Source organism: Sclerotinia sclerotiorum, genomic scaffold (genome assembly GCF_000146945.2).
Source record: "Sclerotinia sclerotiorum 1980 UF-70 scaffold_3 genomic scaffold, whole genome shotgun sequence".
NCBI lineage: Eukaryota > Fungi > Ascomycota > Leotiomycetes > Helotiales > Sclerotiniaceae > Sclerotinia > Sclerotinia sclerotiorum.
The window spans coordinates 1-21,639 of NW_001820833.1; the positions used below are offsets into that span (position 1 = coordinate 1).

Here is a 21,639-nt window from a genome sequence, read left to right on the forward strand (position 1 = left end):
CGACGGGCTTCATTTATGGAGTATAAGCCTCTAACTCCATAGGGCCATTGGTGGGCCACCACTTACCACTGGGCTCCCCTACCTGGTTTCCCCATTCCAAAGTCATCCCTGACTAGCAATCGTCTTATTTCTTACTCCGTACATTCCCCCTCACTCTCGAGCTAAATAAAAGATGACCTCAATCTTTGGGTCAAGAAATCCAAATTCAAATTCAATTGCTCAATCTACATCTCCAGCTTCACAAACAAATAATTCCAGCTCACCATCAACTAACAATCCACCAGCCAGTACTGAAGACGAAGACGAAAATGTACAAATTGACTCATTATCCCACGATCCTAGTCAACGAACCAGCTCGGAAGATGACCTCGACCCTTCACGTCCTCAACTCCTTCACCACCTGCAAAACGATTCATCAATTCTTACTCTCGCTGTCGGGTCCAAATATATCTATGCGGGTACTCAAGATGGAGAAATCATAGTCTGGTCCCTTGCATCCTACGAACTCGTTTCGCGTATCCAAGCACATACCCGCAGCGTCCTCTCCCTTTTCCTTTCCGCGGACGGCAAACTTCTCTTCTCATCTGCTGGTGACGCCATTGTTAACGCGTGGTGTCCTACGACCCTAGTCCGAAAGTATCACATCTACAGCACTTACGACGTCGGCGATGTATTTTCCGTAGCCTATTCCCCTCAATTCGAGACAGTGTATTTGGGAGCGCAAAACACCAGCATACAATGGGTCAGTTTAAGGGATTCTGCGGCGAGACCTACCCCAAACCCGGAACGTCACCCAGATAAGAGGAATCATCGATTTTTTGATAGTGTGCAGCATGGAGGGACAAGTACACCAAGGCCGAGACAAGTTGCACGGGCGGCTGCGGATCAGGGAGATGTGTTGGAAATTGACAAGGCGCATATGAAACAATATGCTCATTTTGGCTATGTCTATTGTATGCTCATGGTTCGGGGCGTCTGCAGGCAAGTCGACGCGGATGAGGATATGCTCATTTCTGGTGGAGGAGATGGGACAATTAAGTTGTGGAAATTGAGCAATGATCAAGACGAAGGGATCATTGAGATTGAAAGACTTGGGGAAGATGATGCCGAAAGTGTCTTGAGTCTCGCGGTAGATGGGAGTTTCCTGTACAGCAGTAAACTGGAAGGGGTGATTGAGCTGTGGGATTTGGACACGAGGCAGAAGTTGAGGGTCATCAGGACGAATAAGGGAGATGTTATGACGTTGCAAATGGGCTGGGGTTATCTTTGGAGTGGAGGAAGTACAGGACACGCTAGAGTGAGTTTGCTTTCTGTGGTTGGTGTGCTCGTCTCGTATGACCGGAGGCTAACATTTGACAGAAATACAGCACAGTACAATATGGACAATACAAAACCTCGAATTTCAGCCAAAAATATCAATGCGTCAAGCGCTGGAAAGCACATGAAGGAAGAATCTTGGCTTCAGCAGTCACCACGTTCCATGGTCAACAACTTTACATAACTGGTGCAAACGATTGTTCGGTCTCGATATGGGATATTACTGGTTGTGACACTGGCACATATCCGAAACACGAGTCGCTTCAGGACGATCAACTCATCAAGTCGTTGCAAGATTTTGTGGCTTTCAAGACGATTTCTGCAAGACCTGATCATGCCGAGGATTGTCGACGTGGTGCTACGTTTCTCAGAACATTGTTCAAGAAACACGGTGCGGTTACTGAAATGCTAACCACCGAGGCTCATCACAATCCAATTGTTTATGCCAAGTTCAAAGGAAATCCAGAGACGGCTGGAAAGAGGAAGAAGATATTGTTTTATGGGCATTATGATGTCGTGCCTGCGGATGACAAGCAAAAGAAATGGATCATTGACCCATTCCACATGAAGGGGGTAAACGGGTATCTTTACGGACGTGGAGTGAGTGACAACAAGGGACCTATCATGGCTGCTCTTTATGGAGTTGTGGACTTGGTTCACGAGAAAGCTTTGGATTCCGATATCACTTTTTTGATTGAGGGGGAGGAAGAGAGTGGATCGAGAGGTTTCAAGGACGCTGTGAGGAAGCATAAGGAATTGATTGGCGATATTGATTATATCATTCTAGCCAATAGTTACTGGCTTGATGATGAGGTTCCTTGTCTGACTTATGGCCTGAGAGGCGTCCTTCACGCCACTGTCAGGGTTAATAGCAAACATCCAGATGTTCATAGTGGAGTTGATGGAAGTTTCATGATGGATGAGCCACTTTTTGATCTGACTGCTATCTTGGCCAAACTCAAAGGGCTTCACAACAGGATCCAAATTCCTGGATTCTACGATGACATCCTTCCTATAACTCCAGCCGAAGAGGCTCGATACGATGATATTGTGTCAACTCTCCTCCGTCGCAACCCAGAACTTGGACCGGCCGAAAATCTCAAGCAATCAATCATGGCAAGATGGAGAGAACCAAATTTGACACTCCATCGTTATAAAGTCTCTGGACCAGATGGTTCCCTTGTTTCATCACATGCTAGCGCGGCTATCTCCCTTCGTCTAGTGCCCAACCAAGAAGTCGACGACGTCATCAAATCCCTTTCAAAGTTCCTCCAAGATGCTTTTGCGAAGCTTGACACGCATAATCATTTAACAATATCAATCGACAACCAGGCAGATGCATGGCTTGGTGACCCTGAGAATGAAATCTTTAGGACTTTAGAGGAAGCGATCATGGAGGTTTGGGGACCGATAACGAATCACACGAGGAGGAGTAGTGTGCAGGGTCCTAAACATGTCGAGAAAGAAAAGGAAAACTCACCTACGAGTCCAATCAACGCATCCCCAAGCCTTAAGCCTACACCAGCGACGACCACGAGTCTAACTGGGGGGAGTGACCACACAAGTTTGGCGACTGCACCGGTAGATCTTGCATCATTATCATTAGATGCAGAAGACATTTCTGGCGAAAGACATGAGAAAGAAATTGAGGGGCTTGGGAATGCAAATGATAAGATAGATTATGGTAAAAGTAGAGAACGCAAGGGATTGGGTGCCAAAAATGGGACAGGGAGGGGAAGGAAACCATTGTATATCAGGGAAGGAGGTTCAATCCCTAGTATTCGGTTTTTAGAGAAGGAGTTCGGAGCCCCAGCAGCACATTTGCCATGCGGGCAGGCGAGTGATAGTGCGCATTTAGGTGAGATTGCTTTTTCCTATTATATTTCGTCTGCGTCATCTGACCTATGGTGGCGTTGGTTATTCACGACAAGAATCTTGCTAATGGGTGATAAAACAAACAGACAACGAAAGAATCAGAGTTAATAATCTGTACAATAGTCGGTTGATCTTTAGGAAAGTGTTTAGAGAGTTGCCCAGGAAATAAAGAGGGCTGGCAAGCATGAATCGGAGTGCATTTTTATTTCGATGGGGGTAGGGGTCAGATGATGTTGAATGGGGGAGTGAGTACGTGAATGCATCGGCTCTGGAGAAAGAGTGCGGAAGAAGAAATGAGTCGGCTTAGCATTGTGTTATATTATAGTTGAATGATACCAGCCTGGTAGGCGAGCTTTCTTACTTTGTGACTTGAGAAGTTCTGTGTGTGCTGTAGCTTAGATAATGAGTTTAGTGATGGATATTTTGTATGGAATGTGAATGTGTAGATCTATCTACTTACGAATCACAAGGAGAATAGATATTTTCTATGAAGATGGGGATCGAGTCGGATAGGAAAATACTATCCTATATTAGATGTAATAGTGTAAAGGAAGTGAAAGATGGGGCTAAACAATTTGATAGTTTCGAGATTATATGAATCGCGGAGTTCGCGAGTAGTGGTATTTTTCTAGTATCAGGTGACAGGCAAGTCTCAAGAAATGAATGGTTTAGGAAGGACAAGATTCTGGCACGTGGGCAGCAAATCTCGCTGAGGAGATGGATCAGAGTAAAAGCCGATTCCGTAATGGATAAGTGTCTCTGATAATATTCAATCAATTCTATCAATTCTCTGATTATATCTTCAATTCAAATTTTTTGCCATCAAAAATATCCGATACCAACCTTATGTAGACGAAAGATCACAAGATGAATGTAGAAACCACAAAGCCTTGCTATATCTGGAGGCGCGAGGGCAAATGCTAGAGAGGCGCAAATTGTAAATTTTCGCATTCCTTTGGTTCTAATACTGGTTCGTATTCCTTGAATGAAGCTCACTGAACAGTGGAATCGAAACAATAATGATAGTTGATAGATGATTGCAATGCCGATGGTCACAAGTTTTTCTATCCCACTAGCACAGCACGTACGCCAGTCCAATTTTCCAGAAACATAGGCGCAGTTATTGCCACTGTCAGCCTTTCTTCTCTCGAGGCTTACGAGGCCAAAAACTTAATCAAAATTACGGGATTTAAAAATGTCGCGTCCTACAACATCTCAAATGAAAAACCAATTACCATGGTTCCTAGCTCCCCACCAAAATGGTCTCCGCCTGCTTTGCCAACCACACTAAAGCCGAGCATTGGCATTAAATTGGATAAAGAAGCATATCAAATGCAAGTATCAATGAACTCGTTATTTGCCGCACTTTCCGTTAGTATTGCGCGTACAGATACACATACTCTCCCCTCCACGGATCTTATCATAGACCGCAATGTGCTTCGAAAATTACTAGACTTCGTTGGTGGAAAGGTTGGCCATTCATGGGAACTCAACGTCCAGATGTTCCGAAACACTATGATCTTTGAGAAGAATGAGCAAGGAGTCGCCAGATATAGTTCTCAAGGTTATGGTATTCCATTTGAGAGGGCGTTCTTAAGATACAAGGACGACTCGTTGAAGGAGACTATTGGACACTACCGAATGGCTGCTTACGAGATTGGAGGCATGAAATGGATGGTCAGATTTGAGTTTGATGGATATTACGACGTGCGGAGTACAAAGGATCTTACAAGAAGTTTTCAAAGTTTGGATCTGGATCGGGCAAGACACAGCCTACAATTGCTGAATATCAATTCAAATGGGAAGGAGTCAACTTACCAGGGCATCAAAATTGTCAAAAGCGAAATTGAAATGTGCACCCTTCCGATGATAGAGGTCAAAACCGCGAAAGTAGGAAAATCTCCGACGCGAGCTAAATGGATGCCGCAACTCTACTTCTCACAAGTCAAGCATCTAATTATAGCCAATCATAACGAGGGAGTTTTTGAAAAATCATATATTACGGAATGTGACAAGAGCGAAGACATGCGAGAGTGGGAAGTAGCAAACCAGGGAAAATTACAGAAACTTCTACAACTAATTAGTGCTATTCAAAACACAGTAAATAAGACAAAGGGAAGGAAGGCAATAGTGTTATGTAAAAAGGGTGAGAAAAAGGATGAGATTCTCATTATTGAGCACAAAGGGAAGGGCCTGGAGTTGAAAGATGGGAGTTATTGAACAATTATGGGGCCCACCAGCCACGAATATGATTGAGAGGTGAGATAGATAGTATTAATTCTCCCTTCATCCATATATTAAATGAAGTTCAGGCATAAATTTGCTCCAGTCATAAGTCACCATCGTGAATTAAAAGTACTTGAAAAAATGAATCCTGTCACATCTACGTATTTTGTTCAATGGTGGAATTCCTTCAAGGTTTATATCCGGTTTGCGTAGCAAATCATATTCTTCGTATATTAAACGACACAAGATCTCTAGAAGATTAAGCCAAATAATCATAGCCGCTTCGGAAAATCAAAACTTGCGAATCATGAACCATCGGAAGACCTCAAACATGTGTACCTCGCACGGAATGCAACAGACTGGCTGGAGGCAAGAAAAAATCCGCAAGCAGAACGTCCTAGACCTTCTCGACCAACTCGAAGTCTCCGGCATTGAGCTTTAATCCGAGCAGAATTGAATCAACATCGAAGCTAGGTAAATGGCCCATACTAATTCCATTGACGACAAGGAAAGACGAGATGCTAAGAACTTCCCCACCCCCGGCTGATGAGCATCCCTGGAAAAATGCGGGAAGGAGGCATCCGAAGAGGATTGAGGTTCGGAAAAAATCTTTGCAGTGGAGTTAAGACACAGTCAAAGATGCGCTGAAAAGTGGTAAGGACTTTGTGGAGGATGCGGAGACGCGGGTAGGAGACATAATTTTGAGGAGGGATAATTGAGCCGGCGAGAATCAGGGTGCACGTGGATTCTTGGACGGAGAATTTCGAGATGTAAGGTTCATGAGGGGAACAATGCTGCTGGTTGGGCGTAGGAAAGTCGGCTGGGTGATATGTTGATGAAAATCCATGGAGTGTATGGAGAAGAATTTGAAAAATTGGATGGTTTACGTTGTAAGTCCCACGTGATTCCCGAACCTCTGTGCCTTGAAACGAAGAGTAGTTTGGGGAATTATCTTACTCTGTTCTTCACGGCCCTCACTAGAGGTTTCATAAAACTGCATCACTAAACATGACTAACCTTGAACATACATCGAAACCGAGGAAACAGACGTTGGCTCCGTGAACCGTGTTAATCATTAATCATACTAGCCCTCAAAACCCATCGATTGAATCCTTATTTTGCGTCGACCCAATCAGCAACTTCATACTCTCTTCCTTCACCTTCATATACCTCCAAGCCATGGTACTGACCAGGCCTCCATACTCTCATTACAGCCTTTCCATCTTCGTTGATAGCTGCGCGAAACATCCCTCCACAATTGTAGTCATAGACGACTTGACTCACTGCATCCTTCCTTCGGCCATGTTTATCAACTACAACCTTGAGCTCAATACCGATGATACCTCCTTCGCCTTCACCCGTTTTCTTCCATCGGTCCCCTGCCGATTTAACAAGCTCTCCGCCAGGGCCAGTAACTTCAGTGATGGCGGCTTGTAGGGAAGTTCCAGGACGATAACGAGCAATTGCTGATGCGGTGCGTACAGCTGCTATGCGAAGGAAAGAGTCACCATTTCCAGTACCTGACATAGCGGATGATCTCATACATTTCCTGGCACTCAGAGCTTCGTCTTCTAGCCATTCTTGAGAAATCGGGTTGTAGGTTCTTAAATTTAAGCCTGGAAGGCAATCCGCAACAATTGCTTTCAACTGATTACCCAAATCTATGATAGGCCCTTGGTTGCGCATTCTTCGACGGAGTTGTTGGAGTCGATGCAAATCTTCGTCGGCCGATGTATCCTCCCATTCCTCGGACCAGAAGCCGGCACCTAACGTTGGTGTGTCGCCAATTCTCCCTGTCAATTTATTTGTCATACCTCCAGTACTTGTACCTACACACAACACTCCATCCGAGTCGAGACAAACGGCACCGCAAGTCCCTTGTGGTATAAATTCTTGGGCATCCCATGATGCATGTCCGTTTCCATCTTTCTCCTTTTTCAAACCCGAGATATGTTCGTCCCATCTCGCTTGTACAAAGAAGTATTTCTCATCTACAATCTCCAAGCCCCATGCTTCTGCCAGTTTCTCTGCTGAATATTTGTGTAGTTGTGAATGTCCTTGTGCTCCATGTGTCTCTTTAAATCTTTCCTCTTCAACACTCATCGGCCCCCTATGTTCTCCATTCCCACCCTCTAGGTCTTGTTCTCCTCGTATCAACATCTCGCGTGCGAGTTTTATAGGATTTTTGACGTGTTGCAATCCCATCAGGCCGACTCCTCTCTTTTTCTTTCCACTAGAAACCATAATCGATGCCTCCAGTTCATTGACTCCGTCGCGTGTGAAGACCGCGCCATGTCCACTGTTGAATAAAGGATTGTCTTCCAATTGTGTGACTGCATAGGTGACAGCATCCAAAGCTGTTGTGGTAGAAGAAGAGGTTTTGTGGAGGGGGAAAGAAGATGGTGAGGTGAGAAAGTAATGAGTGTTGGAGATGATGCGAAGAAGCGAGTCGTGATAGAGCTTGTACTTCGCAGGTGGAAGGTTCGCAGGTAGAATATTACCTGCACCGCCATGAATAATGATGCGAGGAGTTATTTTGTCGGAGGATGTTGGTAAAGGTTGTTTGTATTCCATCTTGTATTCCATGTTGCTTGTGGTTATCTAAGGATTTAGGTTGGACTGTACGTAGAAGCCGTTAGAGATAGGAGTCAATAAGGTCGATGAATCTAGATAGAATGTTTAAGAGAAAGTGCCTTGATTGCGCAATGAGGATATAATGAATGAACGAAAGATGCAAAACCAATATCAATGCAAACGGCAAATACAAATAGAAGACTGTCAACAGGCTGAAGGGATCACCAGATGAAGATGTCTGAATGCTTAATCTTATCGATTGCCTATCTTGATAAGGTAACCCTTATTTGAAATGTAAGACCTCGTGGTGAGTCACGTGCTTGATGTCTCAAAACGTACCCTCTAGAACTATTTTATATACCTAGGGCCAAGATATACTTACTATCTTTCTATCTTTCCTCTACTTACCTTATTAATACATCAGATCAAGCAATGGAATGAAAAAAGTTGCGAAAGAACCTACAGACAATCATTAGCATCTTTTAGTCCTACTCGTCTACATTTTATAGTTGCTACTCGGTCCAAAAAGTAGGTATCCATCTAGTCGTTCTACATATGTTGGCAGAGATAACGAACTAGACGTTCTATGCATTGGTTCAATCAAGCTTTTCCCCATATATTGGCGTGCACATCGATCGGAAATCAAGCATTGAGACAGGCACACAAACCTTGTTCTGCGCCATCAAAAACATGACGCTTGTTCATGCAAGACTGCAGGGGTTTTCTGATAAGAGCAGGTTTATCTTGGCTGTACGGAGTAAGCCCTTGTAACCCAGAACGTGGAGTCTAAATTTGAGTGTCATGATGATGGAGAGATTGATTAATATGGAGATCAGAGTGCGGGCGATTGGAAAAGTATCTTACATCATGATGCATTAACTGTGATGCAACATCGAAGCTGGATGCGAAGTTCATGAAGACCAACAATCAAGCAGGTTCGTATGAATAATTGTGATGTAAGTTGTAGGGAAATGTGCATGTATAAGGAGTCTTGTTCCTCCACTTGTTCCTCATTATTTTTCATCATCAACACGTCAAACATCGCTTTTAACCTGTCGACTCAAACAAACAAGAAGTGAGCTGACCAAACTAAGATTGACCAAACTAAGATTTACCTAACCATGGCTCAGCAGAATCTAACATCTGATATAGACCAACGCCACAACCTATCACTTTAATTAATTGATCATGGGTCTCGGACAAGATATCAAGGAGTTTGGAGAGAGTGAAATGCAACAAGGTGGAAATAACGGAAACAACATGGGAAGCAACATGGGAAATGATATGGGAAATGGTATGGGAAACAATATGGAAAACGGTATGGGAAATAATATGGGAAACAACTCCAATGGTATGGGAGGTAGCACCAAAGATACCATGGTAGACTCCGGTATGTCCAGCCATCTAGCTATTCTGTGCTCATTGGATTCTGACATTTCTTTCGCACAGCCGTCGACTCATTTGCAAGCAAGGAGGGAGTACCTTCCCAATTGGACTCCGGGATCAACAACGTTGTCAATAATGAGGTTGACAAGTTTTAGACATCAATGGCTATTTTAATGATAAATGTCGACAAGCACGGATAAGCGTCGGAGCTTGTTGGGGAGTTGTGTAATTAATTACCATCCGGGCCGGATCAATATCAAATAAACTTCATCAAAGCTATTTGCGTTTCTTTTTGTACATTTCAGTGTTGTTCTCCAACTTTCATTCGAGGAATGTTTATGCTGGCTTGAGATCCAAATTCGAGTGAGGTGAAATGCCAAGACGGCTAAGATGTAGCCAAGAATACTAGCTACTGTTATCTGTCGGGGTGTAAGAAGATTCTATGTTGATTACTTCGATTTCGACCGGCCATATTGAACCTCCCCTCCTCGGCTCTCAGAACTAGGTAATATTATATCAAGACACAGCCGTCTTCAATCTGAAAGTATCACGGATATTTTTTCAAAGCCAAATGCTCTCCTAACCGAAGCTTGATACGCAAGACCATAATCTTGAGAAGAAAAATTGTGATAGTTACCAGGGATCTTAGTTACTCCAAAAGTCCCTTGATCCATTTGATTGACTAGCTCGCAGAGTTGCTTGGCTACTTTGCAGCGACAGAGACCAACGTGGCAGGTCCGAGAAGTCTAGAGACATGAATTCCTCTCAATTTTCATGTAATGCAGGAAACATCCTCAATTTTACTCATTCTAAAGGAATAAAGTCTTTGTATCTCACTTGTCAAATCATGAATTGCCCATTGTACCTCAAATAAGAATTTCTGTCGGTCTCGATCTTTACATTTCTGGTACGGAATTTGCCCTATGGGCAGAAGCAGGATGGATTATAGAACTTTCCGGAAAAAGAAAATTCAATTACCGACTTGTAACTTCCTTTCATCACCACTAGAACCTTATTTTTAAACTTTATCAACCTCATCCTCATGGTATCCCCTTCAAGGTCAGCGCAAATTTGGAACACCTCATCATAGAAGTTCATGGGGCCTGCTGCCCCGCTACTTTGTACGCTTTTGAACGACAGGTTTGACCACCACTGAAGCTTCAGATTTGCTATCACCCCCCGTCTAATTTGCTAGTGTCAATTTCATCACTGCTGAGAGAATTCCGTTTCTGAACGGCTGAGAATTAAGCATTCCTCCAAATGGACGATTGTGTTATTGTTCATCAAGATCGCACCATACAATAGCATAGCTGTGCTCAAAAGCAACATAAAATCTGTTCTCACAGGTCACTTCTCTTGCTTCTGTTACTTAACACAACTATTTTGACTAATTCCAGCTACATAGTCAAAGGTGGTAGACTATCCGCTCTAGCGCGATTGGCTTAAATTCCAGTTGATGCTAACGAAGTCATCACGGATGTAAAGGTTCATTATTGTGATAATTTTGTATCTCATTGTGCCTAAAGAGAAGAGGACCGAGCGCCAAATACCAAACACGGTGTGATTTCCTTCCAAAAGAAACAAATTTGCCAGTGTCTGTGGACAACGAAAGTGCTTCCACATAAGAGAGCACTTCTTTCGAGTAGCTTATGCTTGTATCAATCTGGTGTATAAATGCTAGTTTGCGATTCTAGGGAATTGATTGGCAAGTTCTGCATTCTCTGGCTACTAACTAATCCCAAAAATAAGGTATCTCATAAACAGCTTGTGGAAGCTAGCAAAAAAAGAAAACTATACAAATCACTCACTGACTTTGCAATAATTTATCCACTCGACTGAGACTTATCCCTTCAAAAACACAACCATGCCAACCTGATCACGGAGGTACGCTGTCAAACAGTTTCAAAGCCTGTGTTTATGCTACCAACAAGTTGTAACTCCCGTTCTTGGCTCTTTTCGTGCATGAGCCTCATCAAGCCATTTGTCTCAAGGGCCTAAAGGCTAGACATCATGTAGTAAGACCAACAAGTTGTCGACTGCTTCCGCAGGACTACTGCCATGCTGTGTATTCTATTAGATATTAGTTCGTTCGGGCCGCAGCAAAAGCTAGCCACAGAAGTATACCTTCCATTACCAAAGTATGCGAAAGGAAAATGCAGTATAAGGTTGGATTGAGTTATGAAGCAGCTCTGGGGTTCTATCAACTTAAATATCCGGATCAAACATTACCACTTGCTAGTTTGATTCAGGCTAAGAAGGCATTGTGTCTGCCATGCTGGCGGTGCTTTGGTGTGACGGAAGAATAAAAGCAATATAATCCCACCCAAACACACCCAAAAGTATAGTATAAGAATTTGGATAATCTGCAGGTTTGTGCGGCTAGATTCAATACGCAGAACTCTTTGAGATGGTCTCTCCAGGTCCGTAGTTGTGCAAGAGAACGATCTTCACAACTTCTCCTGCGATGACCTGTCCAGCACAGATGCATTTGTAAAGTGGCAGTGAACCATCTTCAATACCTCGCAAACTCGACATTTTCCATCCTTCAGGGTATAGGTGTATTGTGAGATCTTAGAGGGCAGAAGTCGCTAGAATGTAGCACGATGGATAAAGTCGTTTTGCTTTGGTATGCGCAGTCTGGAGAGCATTGTCGCGGCTAAGAGATTTATGTGGTGCCTAGCACTTGGTGAAAAATGCGGTACAGAGCGTGAGTGTGGGAAACTTTTGTGTTTGAAGAAGATTATGAAGGTATTTTCATTGTTGTGTTGTGTTGAATTGTGTTTGTGTTTGGTTTCGATAACGTTTATTAGCTGACAAGAAAATCAGTTGTGATGCATTTAGCGCTAAAAATGCTGTGCCAATCAGCAACTCCCCTATATTTGTCCATATTAATTATTGGGTAAAGCTCCTACCGACTTCACAACCTTTTCGATAGATTATCTATCTGTCAATCAATACATTTGCAACATTCCAAAAGAAATATATATCCAACAGTATTGCAGCCCATATCAATTGTTATTATTTGTTATAAATGCAAAGTTTACTATATGAGAATTGCAAGGATGCCGTCTAGCTAATATTGCTAAAAATCTTGATATATGATATGTCACCACCGCCACTCTGGCCCATCTTGACGTCGTCGCTCTCAAATGACTTCTTCCACTTTCAAAACGTTTGCACCATCGTCAACAGCTAACTTCTTTTTCTCCAGAGATGCTTTCCTCGGGTTCTTGGCTCGGAAGATGTTATCCAATTCTTCCAACTATAACATAGGGTCAGATGTGCTCTTTTTTTTTTTTACAGAATTCCGATGGCAACTTACAGTACGGTTCTTCGTCTCAGGGATAAAGAAGTAAATCACAAGAGCTTGGATTGGACACCAAATCACAAAAACAAGATATGTCTTCCATTTGATCTTTTCCAGAGCCACAGGGTATGCAAATTGATTTACAAGAGTCGCTACCAGTGGTAGTTAGTTGGAAAGCCTGAGAGCGTAAGCTAGGAAGAACATACCTGCTGACACAGCAAAGTTGCTGAATGCCATTCCTTTGGCTCTCATCTCAAAACTCAGGACTTCGACTGGATACAATGCTTGTAAAGGTGTAAAACCTATGCTGAAGATGGCATCGAAGAGGAATATCATGGCCACAACAGCTCCGCCACTGCTCTTGCTACCTGTGCTGGAATTGATGGACGATGAGACGGTGGCTCCGATCCAGACTATGGCGCATCCGATGTTTGCGAATAATAATAATGGACGGCGCCCAACTTTATCCACGAGCGTAGCACCGAATAGAGCAAGCGCAAATTGCATGACATTTAGACCCAGGTTGAGGTTAAGTTGTGTTATCGAGTTCGTGATTCCTGCCGTGTCAAGAACAGCTGAAATAAAGTACGAAAGTGGACCTTGACGTCGAGTCAGCACATTGGATCATAAACTGAGTATTTGACATATACCATTTCCGGCCCACTGCCCAAATATAGCGATTGTGCAGTTGCAAGCTAAACGATATCTTGAAGCCCTGTCTTTGAACAGCGCTCGATAATCCCACCATCTTTTATCGGCGCCATCCAACTCCAAAAACTCTTCATACTCATTAAGCTGCATTTCGACCCAAACGCTATTCGGATTCCCTTCGCCATGATATCGTGTAAGCATTGCTTTCGCCTTTTCTCGCTGGCCGTGTACATATTGCCAGCGTGGACTTTCGGGAAGAGCCCATGCCAAGCAGATGCAAAGTCCCGGAAATGCCATTTGCAGCCAGACTGGAACTTGCCAAGCCATATTGCCAGTTAGATTTGCACTTCCTCGTGCAGCTCCAGAAGCAAGAATTGAGCCAACAAACCTTATCTAGGGTTAGCCATGGGTTTCTGGTGAGGTTGAGGTTTCAAAAAACTGTTTATCTTGGAGAGTATGAAGTATTGTGCATTATGTATAAACTCACCAAAATGTGTTATAGAACTATAAGCTATTCAGTTTCACTACCTATGTTTCAAGAGTTATATGGACTTACAGCAGTGACAACACCTCGATGGGCAGGATGCGATGTTTCAACAACATATCTTGTGACAAGTTAGCTTTTAAAGTTTTCAGCTTGACTTGAGACTTGTCATTACGCACGTTGGTCCTGCCGATGCAACTATTCCCACACCAAATCCAAGCAAAAATCTGCCGCCCATAAATTGTCCGATCGCATTACTCGAGTGGAGTGTGGTGGACTGGATTATCGTTCCCAAGACAATCGACGATGCTCCAATATAAATACCGACTTTTCTTCCCCAAGTATCAATCGCTGGTCCAATGAATGGAATAGAAACAACGCTTCCGATCGAATACATCGATGTAACTATGCCCGTCCAAGCACCATCGTTTTGAACGTTAAAGTACTTTCTAAACTGCTCCATTGCGAGGAGGGAGTTGAACATAGAGCCATCGAATCCGTTGCATGTACTGCAGAAGAAAGCTACCACGGCACAGGCGTATAGTATAAAGGATCGAGCCGACCACGTTTTTGGTGGCTCCTTCAACATCGCTTGCGCAAAAGCCTCATCGCCGGTCACAACCTTGACTTGAGCTATATTACTCTCGTCCTTCTACGTTCAACTTGTCAGCTCTGTCACTCCTTTTTACCGCAATGGCACCTACATGTTCTTGGTGTGTCTCCTCCGCACCTATTTTTTCGTCGGCCAACATGTTGAAAACTGGTTTCCTGGCTGAGAGAAAACCTCTACAAAATGGATGGATGATTCAACCTTTAGATGGAATTCACGAACGGGGATTCAATGGCTTATGTACAATTTTAGATGTTCCTTCTATGAAGCTTTGACTACACAAACCTTCACGACGTGCACAAACTACATTAGAACCAAGGTACCCAAAAGGAAACGGAAGCAGGATTCTCCGTTTTCCACCAACACTTCGAAGCATACAAAGATCAAATGATTGTTAGTAAAATCCTACGGAATAATAAATGTTGACAAGGATTCTTGTTTTGCGTCGGAGATTTTACTCAATCGAGACTGAGGGGTATCTGCGTGGCCCCGGATTTACCTCGCTAACAGGCCTAGCGATTGGGAGAATCTATCCTGCGATCCGGGGTAGCGCCAAAATTGAACTTTTGCCTAATATGTCATGTCATTTCCTCGTATGTCTGATTTTGTTCACGGAAGTACATGGCCCGCATTGTGGCGATTTCGCGGCGCAAGTCTCTTATGGGTCTAGATTTGCAGTGGGATACAATATCTCTCATTATTCTCATACTCACGCCTCGGTTATGTTAATTTCAGCAGATTTTTAAATTATTACCCCATGCTTGTGGGGAGAGCATATCTGAAACTAGAGAAAGCTACCTACCCCTAGTTAATACTTGGCTAGTTCTAATAGTTCATGCTTGGTTTAAGTATAATTTCTAAAAGGTCTGCATTCGACTTTCAAAGCTTGTTCGAGGTCTCTTGGTCTTTTTTCTTCACCCTGCGCCGTCTGCGGTGGAATTACCAAGTGTTTTTCCTTTGGAATTTGCTGAGAGTGGGACCATCTCCAGCAACTTACTGAGGGTCCGTACTTCTACCAATAAACGGTTACTTACCAGCGGTAAGTTACCGTCGCCCATCCTACCCTACGTGTACGTTTTGCGAAACTGGTAGGGTACAGAGGCGGTGGACGATTAATCGCGTGGCAAGGTAATTAGCTTCATCGAGGCCAAGTTTAACCCTTTTGGTTCATTAAACTGGGTACTCATAATCCTCGAGTGAGTATTTGTCATGTTACCTGACATGCTGTCTTTAGAGTAAGACATTCTGGTGCTAGAACTTGAATTTTGGCGAATTCTTCCTTTTTCACACGTTTTCAAAACACAAACTTCGAGTTCGTTGCTGTTGACTATGTCTCGAGCACAACCGCAATGGCGCGATATTGATCCAATGACGATATTCTACCTCCCAGCTGTCAAAAAGCAGGGCGAGTGCATAATCGAGCTTTCAAATTTTACATTTCTTTCCTTCATTCCCAACCGGAATAAAAAGGCATTCCGATACCGTGGTTAGACATCAAGGTACCGCATCCTCGGAAAGTTTGCGCATGGCTGATTGGGTGCTTTTTGTTGAGTTGGGCACGACTTTGCAATTGAAATTCAATCGAAAATTTCGATGGATGACAACGTAGATTCAAATTCAATGCATTCGATTAATGAAGTTAGGGTAAGAAACAGATGTCAATACTTGACAAGGAAATGCCTCGGCTAATTTGTGCATAAATGGTTGAGGACTCTGGGCTTTGCGATTTGAGAGATAAAAGGTAGTAGTTAGGAGTCTTGTTCCTGATAAAACTTTCAATAGTAACCTAGCAAGTTGGGTTCGTTGAAAGTTTGGGCTTCATCTAAAATGTACAGTCATGCGCCGCAGATCATAGCCATGTGCAAGCGAATCGATTCAACTATTTCCTTCCTCGTACTAGTACTTACATTCAGCTGAACAAAACCCCGCCTTGAAGATATGCATATACAGATCGTTCTACCAAGTAAAAAGCTCACATATATTTGTACTGTTTATTTCAACATGATTTCTCCCTTTCTTTTTAGTTCAAACCTTTGTCTATGGGTGAGAACGAGCCCGTGTCATGAAGACAATGGTGTTGAACAAACTTCTGTTTCTTGTTTTTCAGCTGTTATGTACAGTATCTGCACAGGAAATTGAGCATTGCAATTGCAGAGCACTACTTGGAGATCCAACATGGCCATCTGGAATAGAGTGGAATAAACTCAACAGAACAGTTAATGGTAGACTGGTAGCTACGATACCCATCGCGAGCCCATGTCATGATCCCAATTACAATGAAAGTGAATGCGCATATCTACAAGCTACCTGGGCCAACCCAAGTTTGCAGTAAGTCATTGAAAATACCAACCGACATCAACATCAATAAACTTATGTTGATTTAGTTTTAATTCATCTTCTTCATTGATAGCTCCATACTTTGCTATCCTCGGAAACCAGAGCTGCGATCCTTATTCTCACGAATCAAGTCCTTGTCGCTTGGGAAACTTGGTCAATTATGCTGTTAATGTGTCGAAATCTGAGCACGTCATTGCTGCCATTCAGTTTGCAAAGAGTCATAATATTCGATTTGTAATCCGAAATACTGGTCATGAGTAAGTGTCCACTCGATTGAACTCGATGTTGATATTTCGCTAAATCTGTACAAGCTATCTGGGGAAGTCGACCGGTGCAAACGCATTGGCTGTTTGGACACATAACCTAAAGAGTATCTCATTCTCTGACTGGTCATCTGAATATTACACTGGCAAAGCTATGACAATTGGTGCTGGTGTTCAAGGCTTCGAAGCTCTAGAGGCTGCTCATGAAGCAGGCTTGGTGACAGTGGGTGGTGAATGTCCCACGGTTGGAATCGCCGGAGGTTACACTCAAGGAGGTGGTCATTCCGCTCTCGCCAGTAATTTCGGTATGGGTGCTGATCAGACGCTTTCCTGGGAAGTTGTGACCGCTGGTGGAGATGTAGTCACTGCTTCAAGAACCGAAAACACGGATCTATATTGGGCTTTGAGCGGTGGTGGAGGAGGTACCTATGGAGTTGTCATGTCTCTTACCGTTAGGGTATATCCTGATACAGTCGTTAGCGGTGCATCTCTTGCATTCGCAGTAGCCGCTGATAATTCCAATATCGAAACATTCTGGGCAGGGGTGGAAGCCTTTCATTCTTACCTTCCTGCAATGGTCGATGCAGGAACTATGGTTGGCTACGGCGTTTCCTCTACTGCTTTCCGCATAATTGGTATGACAGCATACAATAAGACTCGATCTGATGTACGAGGGATAATGACCAATTTCACCAATGCCCTCACGACTTTCGGCATTAATTATACAGTGTCATTTACAGAGTACCCAACATATCTTGAACACTACAACAACTATCTTGGCCCTCTTCCATATGGTCCTTGGGGTGGGCCAGACATAAATACTGGTGGAGGCCGATTGATACCAAGAAGTGTCATCCAGAAAAACAACAAGATCTATGTCGCTACCATCCGTAATATTACCAATTATGGTATACCCTACACAGGTGTCGCCTTGAATGTCTCGTCTCCTCAGATTATCTCCACTGTGGAGAATTCCCTTCTCCCGGCTTGGCGCGATGCTCTTATCCATGTGATCATGACCACCCCTTGGAATTATTCCGCGCCAATATCAGAAATGGTAGCTGCACAATATTTCATGGTAAATAAGATTATCCCTAAACTCGAAGCGCTTACCCCTGGCGGAGGAGCTTATCTAAATGAAGATAATTTCAGACAGAGCAATTGGCAGGAAACGTTTTACGGGAAGAATTATGGCACTTTATTAGGCATCAAAAATAAATGGGATCCAGATCACCTTTTTTACGCAACAACTGCTGTGGGTAGTGAGGAGTGGCGTGTAGCGTCCGATGGGAGGATGTGCCGGACTGGTAACAAAACTACTTCGAATTCAACATCCACGTGAAGATCTATTCAATGGTTTTCGTTAGCTTCTAGCAGACTTTGGCTGGCAATTTTAAAGCTAGCAAATCCGTAGTTATCTCAAATTTCAGAAATATCTTCCACCATACTAGGAATAGTTGAATATATCATTATCCTTTGTACACATGTAAGGGTATAATTAATCATTAATTTTACCACAAATTGGTGTCGAATATGGCATTATCCTCAAGTCAGGCTCATACGGCCATTAATTCTAGACGATCCGTTGGCAAAACGAATACTCAGGCTCGTCGAGAGAATTACGCCAGGAATCTCCTCAAAATTCTCTTTACCACTCCATTTTTTCCCCTTCCCCTTTCATCTCTCGCCTCGTCTTCTTTCTTCCGTCTCGAATCTGTCAATATTTTCTCCTGGCCCTGTTTCTGCCCATCCATTATCCTAATCATATCCTCGATCAACGCTTCACAATTCTCCCCCTCTTTTGCGAACACTCTGAGAACCCACAGTTCAATATCTGGGCCAACGCTTTTCCATCTTCGGTCTTCACACTTCTCTTCTCCCACAAATCACTCATATTCCCGACTATATCAACGTATAAACCTTTCTTCTCCCGAACTTTCTGCAGTTTTACGGAAGTCCAGAGAGATTCTAGCGCGGAGAAAGATTTAGGCGAGCAGATGGAATACATCAGTATGATTCTATCAGCGTATCGAATATGTGGCTGATGCACAGACAGATAGTGTTCACTGTCCAATTTCGCGGTATCCACGATATATCGTTCGGAATCAACGGTGACATATTTTCGGGAAAGTTCTTCGGGTGTTGGGTCATAAAAACTATTAGGCGGGAGGAGTTGATTATAAATGATCTAGTTTCCAGTTACCATGCCACCTTCAATCAAGCCTGAAGTCTGCGTAACTTACCCTATTCATTATACTAGATTTTCCAGACCCGGCAGTTCCCAAGAACAAAACATTCAAAGGTTCATGTTGAGGCCTCGGTCTAGTCTGTAGGTTCCCAGAAAGTTCCATAACGAAATTGAACAATATGCTGCCAGATCAAATAGAAATCATCTCTTATATATAAACTTAGCAATATAAAGATGAATGCTCGAAGCAAGCGCAGTATCGAAACTGCGGGTTTTTGAACTTTTTTGAACTGAGGTTGCATTAATATCAAATGCGGATGCGGGGCGCGTTGATAGCCACAATCCTCCCTTGTGTCAGTACTCCAGCACTTATCATTTCAAATATTGTATCTATGTTTGGATCTGTAGGATAACAATCTGACAACACATAGACTCGAATCTAGAGATACCTTCATGTGTGTAAGACCGCGGAAGAGAAGGAGGGTAGATCTATGGAGAAGGAGGATTGGGAGTGGCTTAGCAAGAAGGCGATGAATGGTCTTGAGCATTAGCATGGGCTGAATGCAATTCAAATTGATTGCACAACTCATTGATATGGAAGCCGTACCGGAAGAAATGGAAGAGTTGAGCAGAGTCGCCAGCGGAGCGGCTCTATCTCTAGACCAAATACTGAACACGGTTATTGGGTCAAACACCGAAAACAACATTGCCAAGTTCCAGCTAGTTCAGATCCCATGTATTGCTACCGAGACACCGAAGCCAAGTCAGACATCAAACAATGATGTCCTCTCCAAAGCTCGCCTTCAAAGGAGAGGATAAGGATATGTAATCAAATAAGTGCCTATACCAACTAACAATATTCACAGGTTCAACAGGAACAAACTTGACAGGGAGAGCCAACCATCTTAGACAGTCCTCAAATATTCTAATCAAAGATCTCCATATACTATTGTGCTCTTGGTAGACAGCGTCCCTCAGAAAGAGGCACGTCGCCATTGGGAGTAGATCTTGCAGCAGCACTGGCTGTATAACTTGCAACTTGATTCACATCATAACCAATCCATGCGGGGGTCATATAAGTGAATCAAAGACAGTAACTCAAGCACTTAAATCATAGCTTGTCAAAAAAATGAAAAAATGAAGAGGAGCTTGGCCGACCTTAGTCGTACCGCCACATTCAATAGTAGCCTTGCATTTCAGCCTCGCTAAAGTTAACCCTACCCTGGCAATTCCAATACATCATCACGTCACAGAGTTGTTGTACTTAGCTGTTTGACCTTAAATCTTGCCATCTTCTTGACTCGAAGGATAATATATAAATCAGCAGCTTGATCCCTGTCTAAATTCTTGCCTTTCTTATTCACAATGGCAAGCCTTTTTACTCGCGCGGTTCCCCGAACCTTGCGTGCATTACCCCGCGCTTCTCCTGTTCAGAAATCCTTCCGAGCCCCAGTTACTACCCCTCTATCACGACGATTCCTCGCCACAACCACTTTACCTGAACAGCCGCGATTGAGATTGGGCTCTGAAGGTATATATCTCCATTCCTTATCCTAAGTTCATGCTTCAATAATGTCAACCGTTTGTTCAAAGCTAACAATATACTTTCATCTAGCACCAAACTTTCAAGCCGAAACGACCCATGGTCCAATCGATTTCCACAAGTTCATCGACAACAAATGGACAATCCTCTTCTCCCATCCGGCAGACTTCACACCCGTGTGCACCACTGAGCTTGGTGCTTTTGCGAAATTGAAGGATGAGTTTGAGAAGCGGGGTGTCAACATGATCGGTTTGGTATGATTGCCATTACATGCTGTCTATGGGAGTTGCATCCAACCATTATCATATGCTAATGTGTCGATTGATTGAACAGTCTGCAGATCCTCTTCCATCCCACAAAGAATGGATCAAAGACATCAACGAAATCTCTGGAGTGACACTACAATTCCCTATCATTGCCGATGCGGACCGCAAAGTAGCCTATCTCTACGACATGCTTGATGCTCAAGACACAACCAACATTGATCAAAAAGGCATTGCGTTTACTATTCGCTCCGTTTTCATTATCGATCCTGCCAAGAAAATCAGACTTACAATGATGTATCCAGCAAGCTGCGGACGAAATACTCAGGAAGTGTTGAGAGTCATTGATAGTTTGCAGACGGCGGATAAGAAGGGTGTCACTACACCAATTGATTGGCAGGTGGGAGATGATGTTATTGTGCCACCCACAGTCAAGACGGAAGATGCGCGGAAGAAGTTTGGCGACGTCAGAGAAGTAAAGCCTTATTTGAGGTTTACAAATGTTGGGAAGTAAACTCTCCATTCTAATACTACTTACTATCTTGATATCATTAGGAGTTAAATCTTTGCAAATACCCTTGGGAGCTCATCGTTTCAACTGCCACATCATTACTG

The 21,639-nt window shown here is 43.4% G+C and overlaps 11 protein-coding genes across 11 annotated transcripts; 7 read left to right on the forward strand and 4 right to left on the reverse strand.

Moving 5' to 3' along the window:
• Positions 1 to 42: 42 nt before the first annotated feature.
• Positions 43 to 3,323, forward strand: SS1G_02111 (hypothetical protein; the record flags this gene model as incomplete). Its single annotated transcript, XM_001595847.1, has 4 exons — positions 43 to 101; positions 289 to 1,297; positions 1,360 to 3,175; positions 3,316 to 3,323. Coding segments are annotated over 4 exons (2,892 nt in total), but the record flags the coding sequence as incomplete, so codon positions are not given.
• A 1,105-nt stretch (positions 3,324 to 4,428) lies between these two features.
• On the forward strand, positions 4,429 to 5,412 carry SS1G_02112 (hypothetical protein; the record flags this gene model as incomplete). The annotated part of the gene is made up of 1 exon (XM_001595848.1): positions 4,429 to 5,412. One exon carries the CDS (start codon positions 4,429 to 4,431, stop codon positions 5,410 to 5,412), a length of 984 nt encoding a protein of 327 aa, XP_001595898.1.
• A 337-nt stretch (positions 5,413 to 5,749) lies between these two features.
• SS1G_02113 (predicted protein) lies at positions 5,750 to 5,860 on the forward strand (the record flags this gene model as incomplete). The annotated part of the gene is made up of 1 exon (XM_001595849.1): positions 5,750 to 5,860. One exon carries the CDS (start codon positions 5,750 to 5,752, stop codon positions 5,858 to 5,860), a length of 111 nt encoding a protein of 36 aa, XP_001595899.1.
• Positions 5,861 to 6,531: 671 nt separating this feature from the next.
• SS1G_02114 (hypothetical protein) lies at positions 6,532 to 8,004 on the reverse strand (the record flags this gene model as incomplete). Its single annotated transcript, XM_001595850.1, has 1 exon — positions 6,532 to 8,004. One exon carries the CDS (start codon positions 8,002 to 8,004, stop codon positions 6,532 to 6,534), a length of 1,473 nt encoding a protein of 490 aa, XP_001595900.1.
• Positions 8,005 to 9,180: 1,176 nt separating this feature from the next.
• Positions 9,181 to 9,533, forward strand: SS1G_02115 (predicted protein; the record flags this gene model as incomplete). The annotated part of the gene is made up of 2 exons (XM_001595851.1): positions 9,181 to 9,382; positions 9,442 to 9,533. 2 exons carry the CDS (start codon positions 9,181 to 9,183, stop codon positions 9,531 to 9,533), a joined length of 294 nt encoding a protein of 97 aa, XP_001595901.1.
• Positions 9,534 to 11,379: 1,846 nt separating this feature from the next.
• On the reverse strand, positions 11,380 to 11,913 carry SS1G_02116 (predicted protein; the record flags this gene model as incomplete). The annotated part of the gene is made up of 2 exons (XM_001595852.1): positions 11,380 to 11,428; positions 11,771 to 11,913. The coding sequence occupies 2 exons, from the start codon at positions 11,911 to 11,913 to the stop codon at positions 11,380 to 11,382; spliced, it is 192 nt and encodes a 63-aa protein (XP_001595902.1).
• Positions 11,914 to 12,523: 610 nt separating this feature from the next.
• SS1G_02117 (hypothetical protein) lies at positions 12,524 to 14,572 on the reverse strand (the record flags this gene model as incomplete). Its single annotated transcript, XM_001595853.1, has 6 exons — positions 12,524 to 12,640; positions 12,701 to 12,837; positions 12,892 to 13,284; positions 13,336 to 13,724; positions 14,000 to 14,472; positions 14,510 to 14,572. 6 exons carry the CDS (start codon positions 14,570 to 14,572, stop codon positions 12,524 to 12,526), a joined length of 1,572 nt encoding a protein of 523 aa, XP_001595903.1.
• A 1,187-nt stretch (positions 14,573 to 15,759) lies between these two features.
• Positions 15,760 to 15,921, forward strand: SS1G_02118 (predicted protein; the record flags this gene model as incomplete). The annotated part of the gene is made up of 1 exon (XM_001595854.1): positions 15,760 to 15,921. One exon carries the CDS (start codon positions 15,760 to 15,762, stop codon positions 15,919 to 15,921), a length of 162 nt encoding a protein of 53 aa, XP_001595904.1.
• Positions 15,922 to 16,501: 580 nt separating this feature from the next.
• SS1G_02119 (hypothetical protein) lies at positions 16,502 to 18,372 on the forward strand (the record flags this gene model as incomplete). Its single annotated transcript, XM_001595855.1, has 3 exons — positions 16,502 to 16,758; positions 16,815 to 17,024; positions 17,079 to 18,372. 3 exons carry the CDS (start codon positions 16,502 to 16,504, stop codon positions 18,370 to 18,372), a joined length of 1,761 nt encoding a protein of 586 aa, XP_001595905.1.
• Positions 18,373 to 18,804: 432 nt separating this feature from the next.
• Positions 18,805 to 19,381, reverse strand: SS1G_02120 (hypothetical protein; the record flags this gene model as incomplete). Its single annotated transcript, XM_001595856.1, has 2 exons — positions 18,805 to 19,218; positions 19,274 to 19,381. The coding sequence occupies 2 exons, from the start codon at positions 19,379 to 19,381 to the stop codon at positions 18,805 to 18,807; spliced, it is 522 nt and encodes a 173-aa protein (XP_001595906.1).
• A 1,202-nt stretch (positions 19,382 to 20,583) lies between these two features.
• Positions 20,584 to 21,538, forward strand: SS1G_02121 (mitochondrial peroxiredoxin PRX1; the record flags this gene model as incomplete). Its single annotated transcript, XM_001595857.1, has 3 exons — positions 20,584 to 20,749; positions 20,834 to 21,015; positions 21,095 to 21,538. The coding sequence occupies 3 exons, from the start codon at positions 20,584 to 20,586 to the stop codon at positions 21,536 to 21,538; spliced, it is 792 nt and encodes a 263-aa protein (XP_001595907.1).
• Between the last annotated feature and the right edge of the window lie 101 nt (positions 21,539 to 21,639).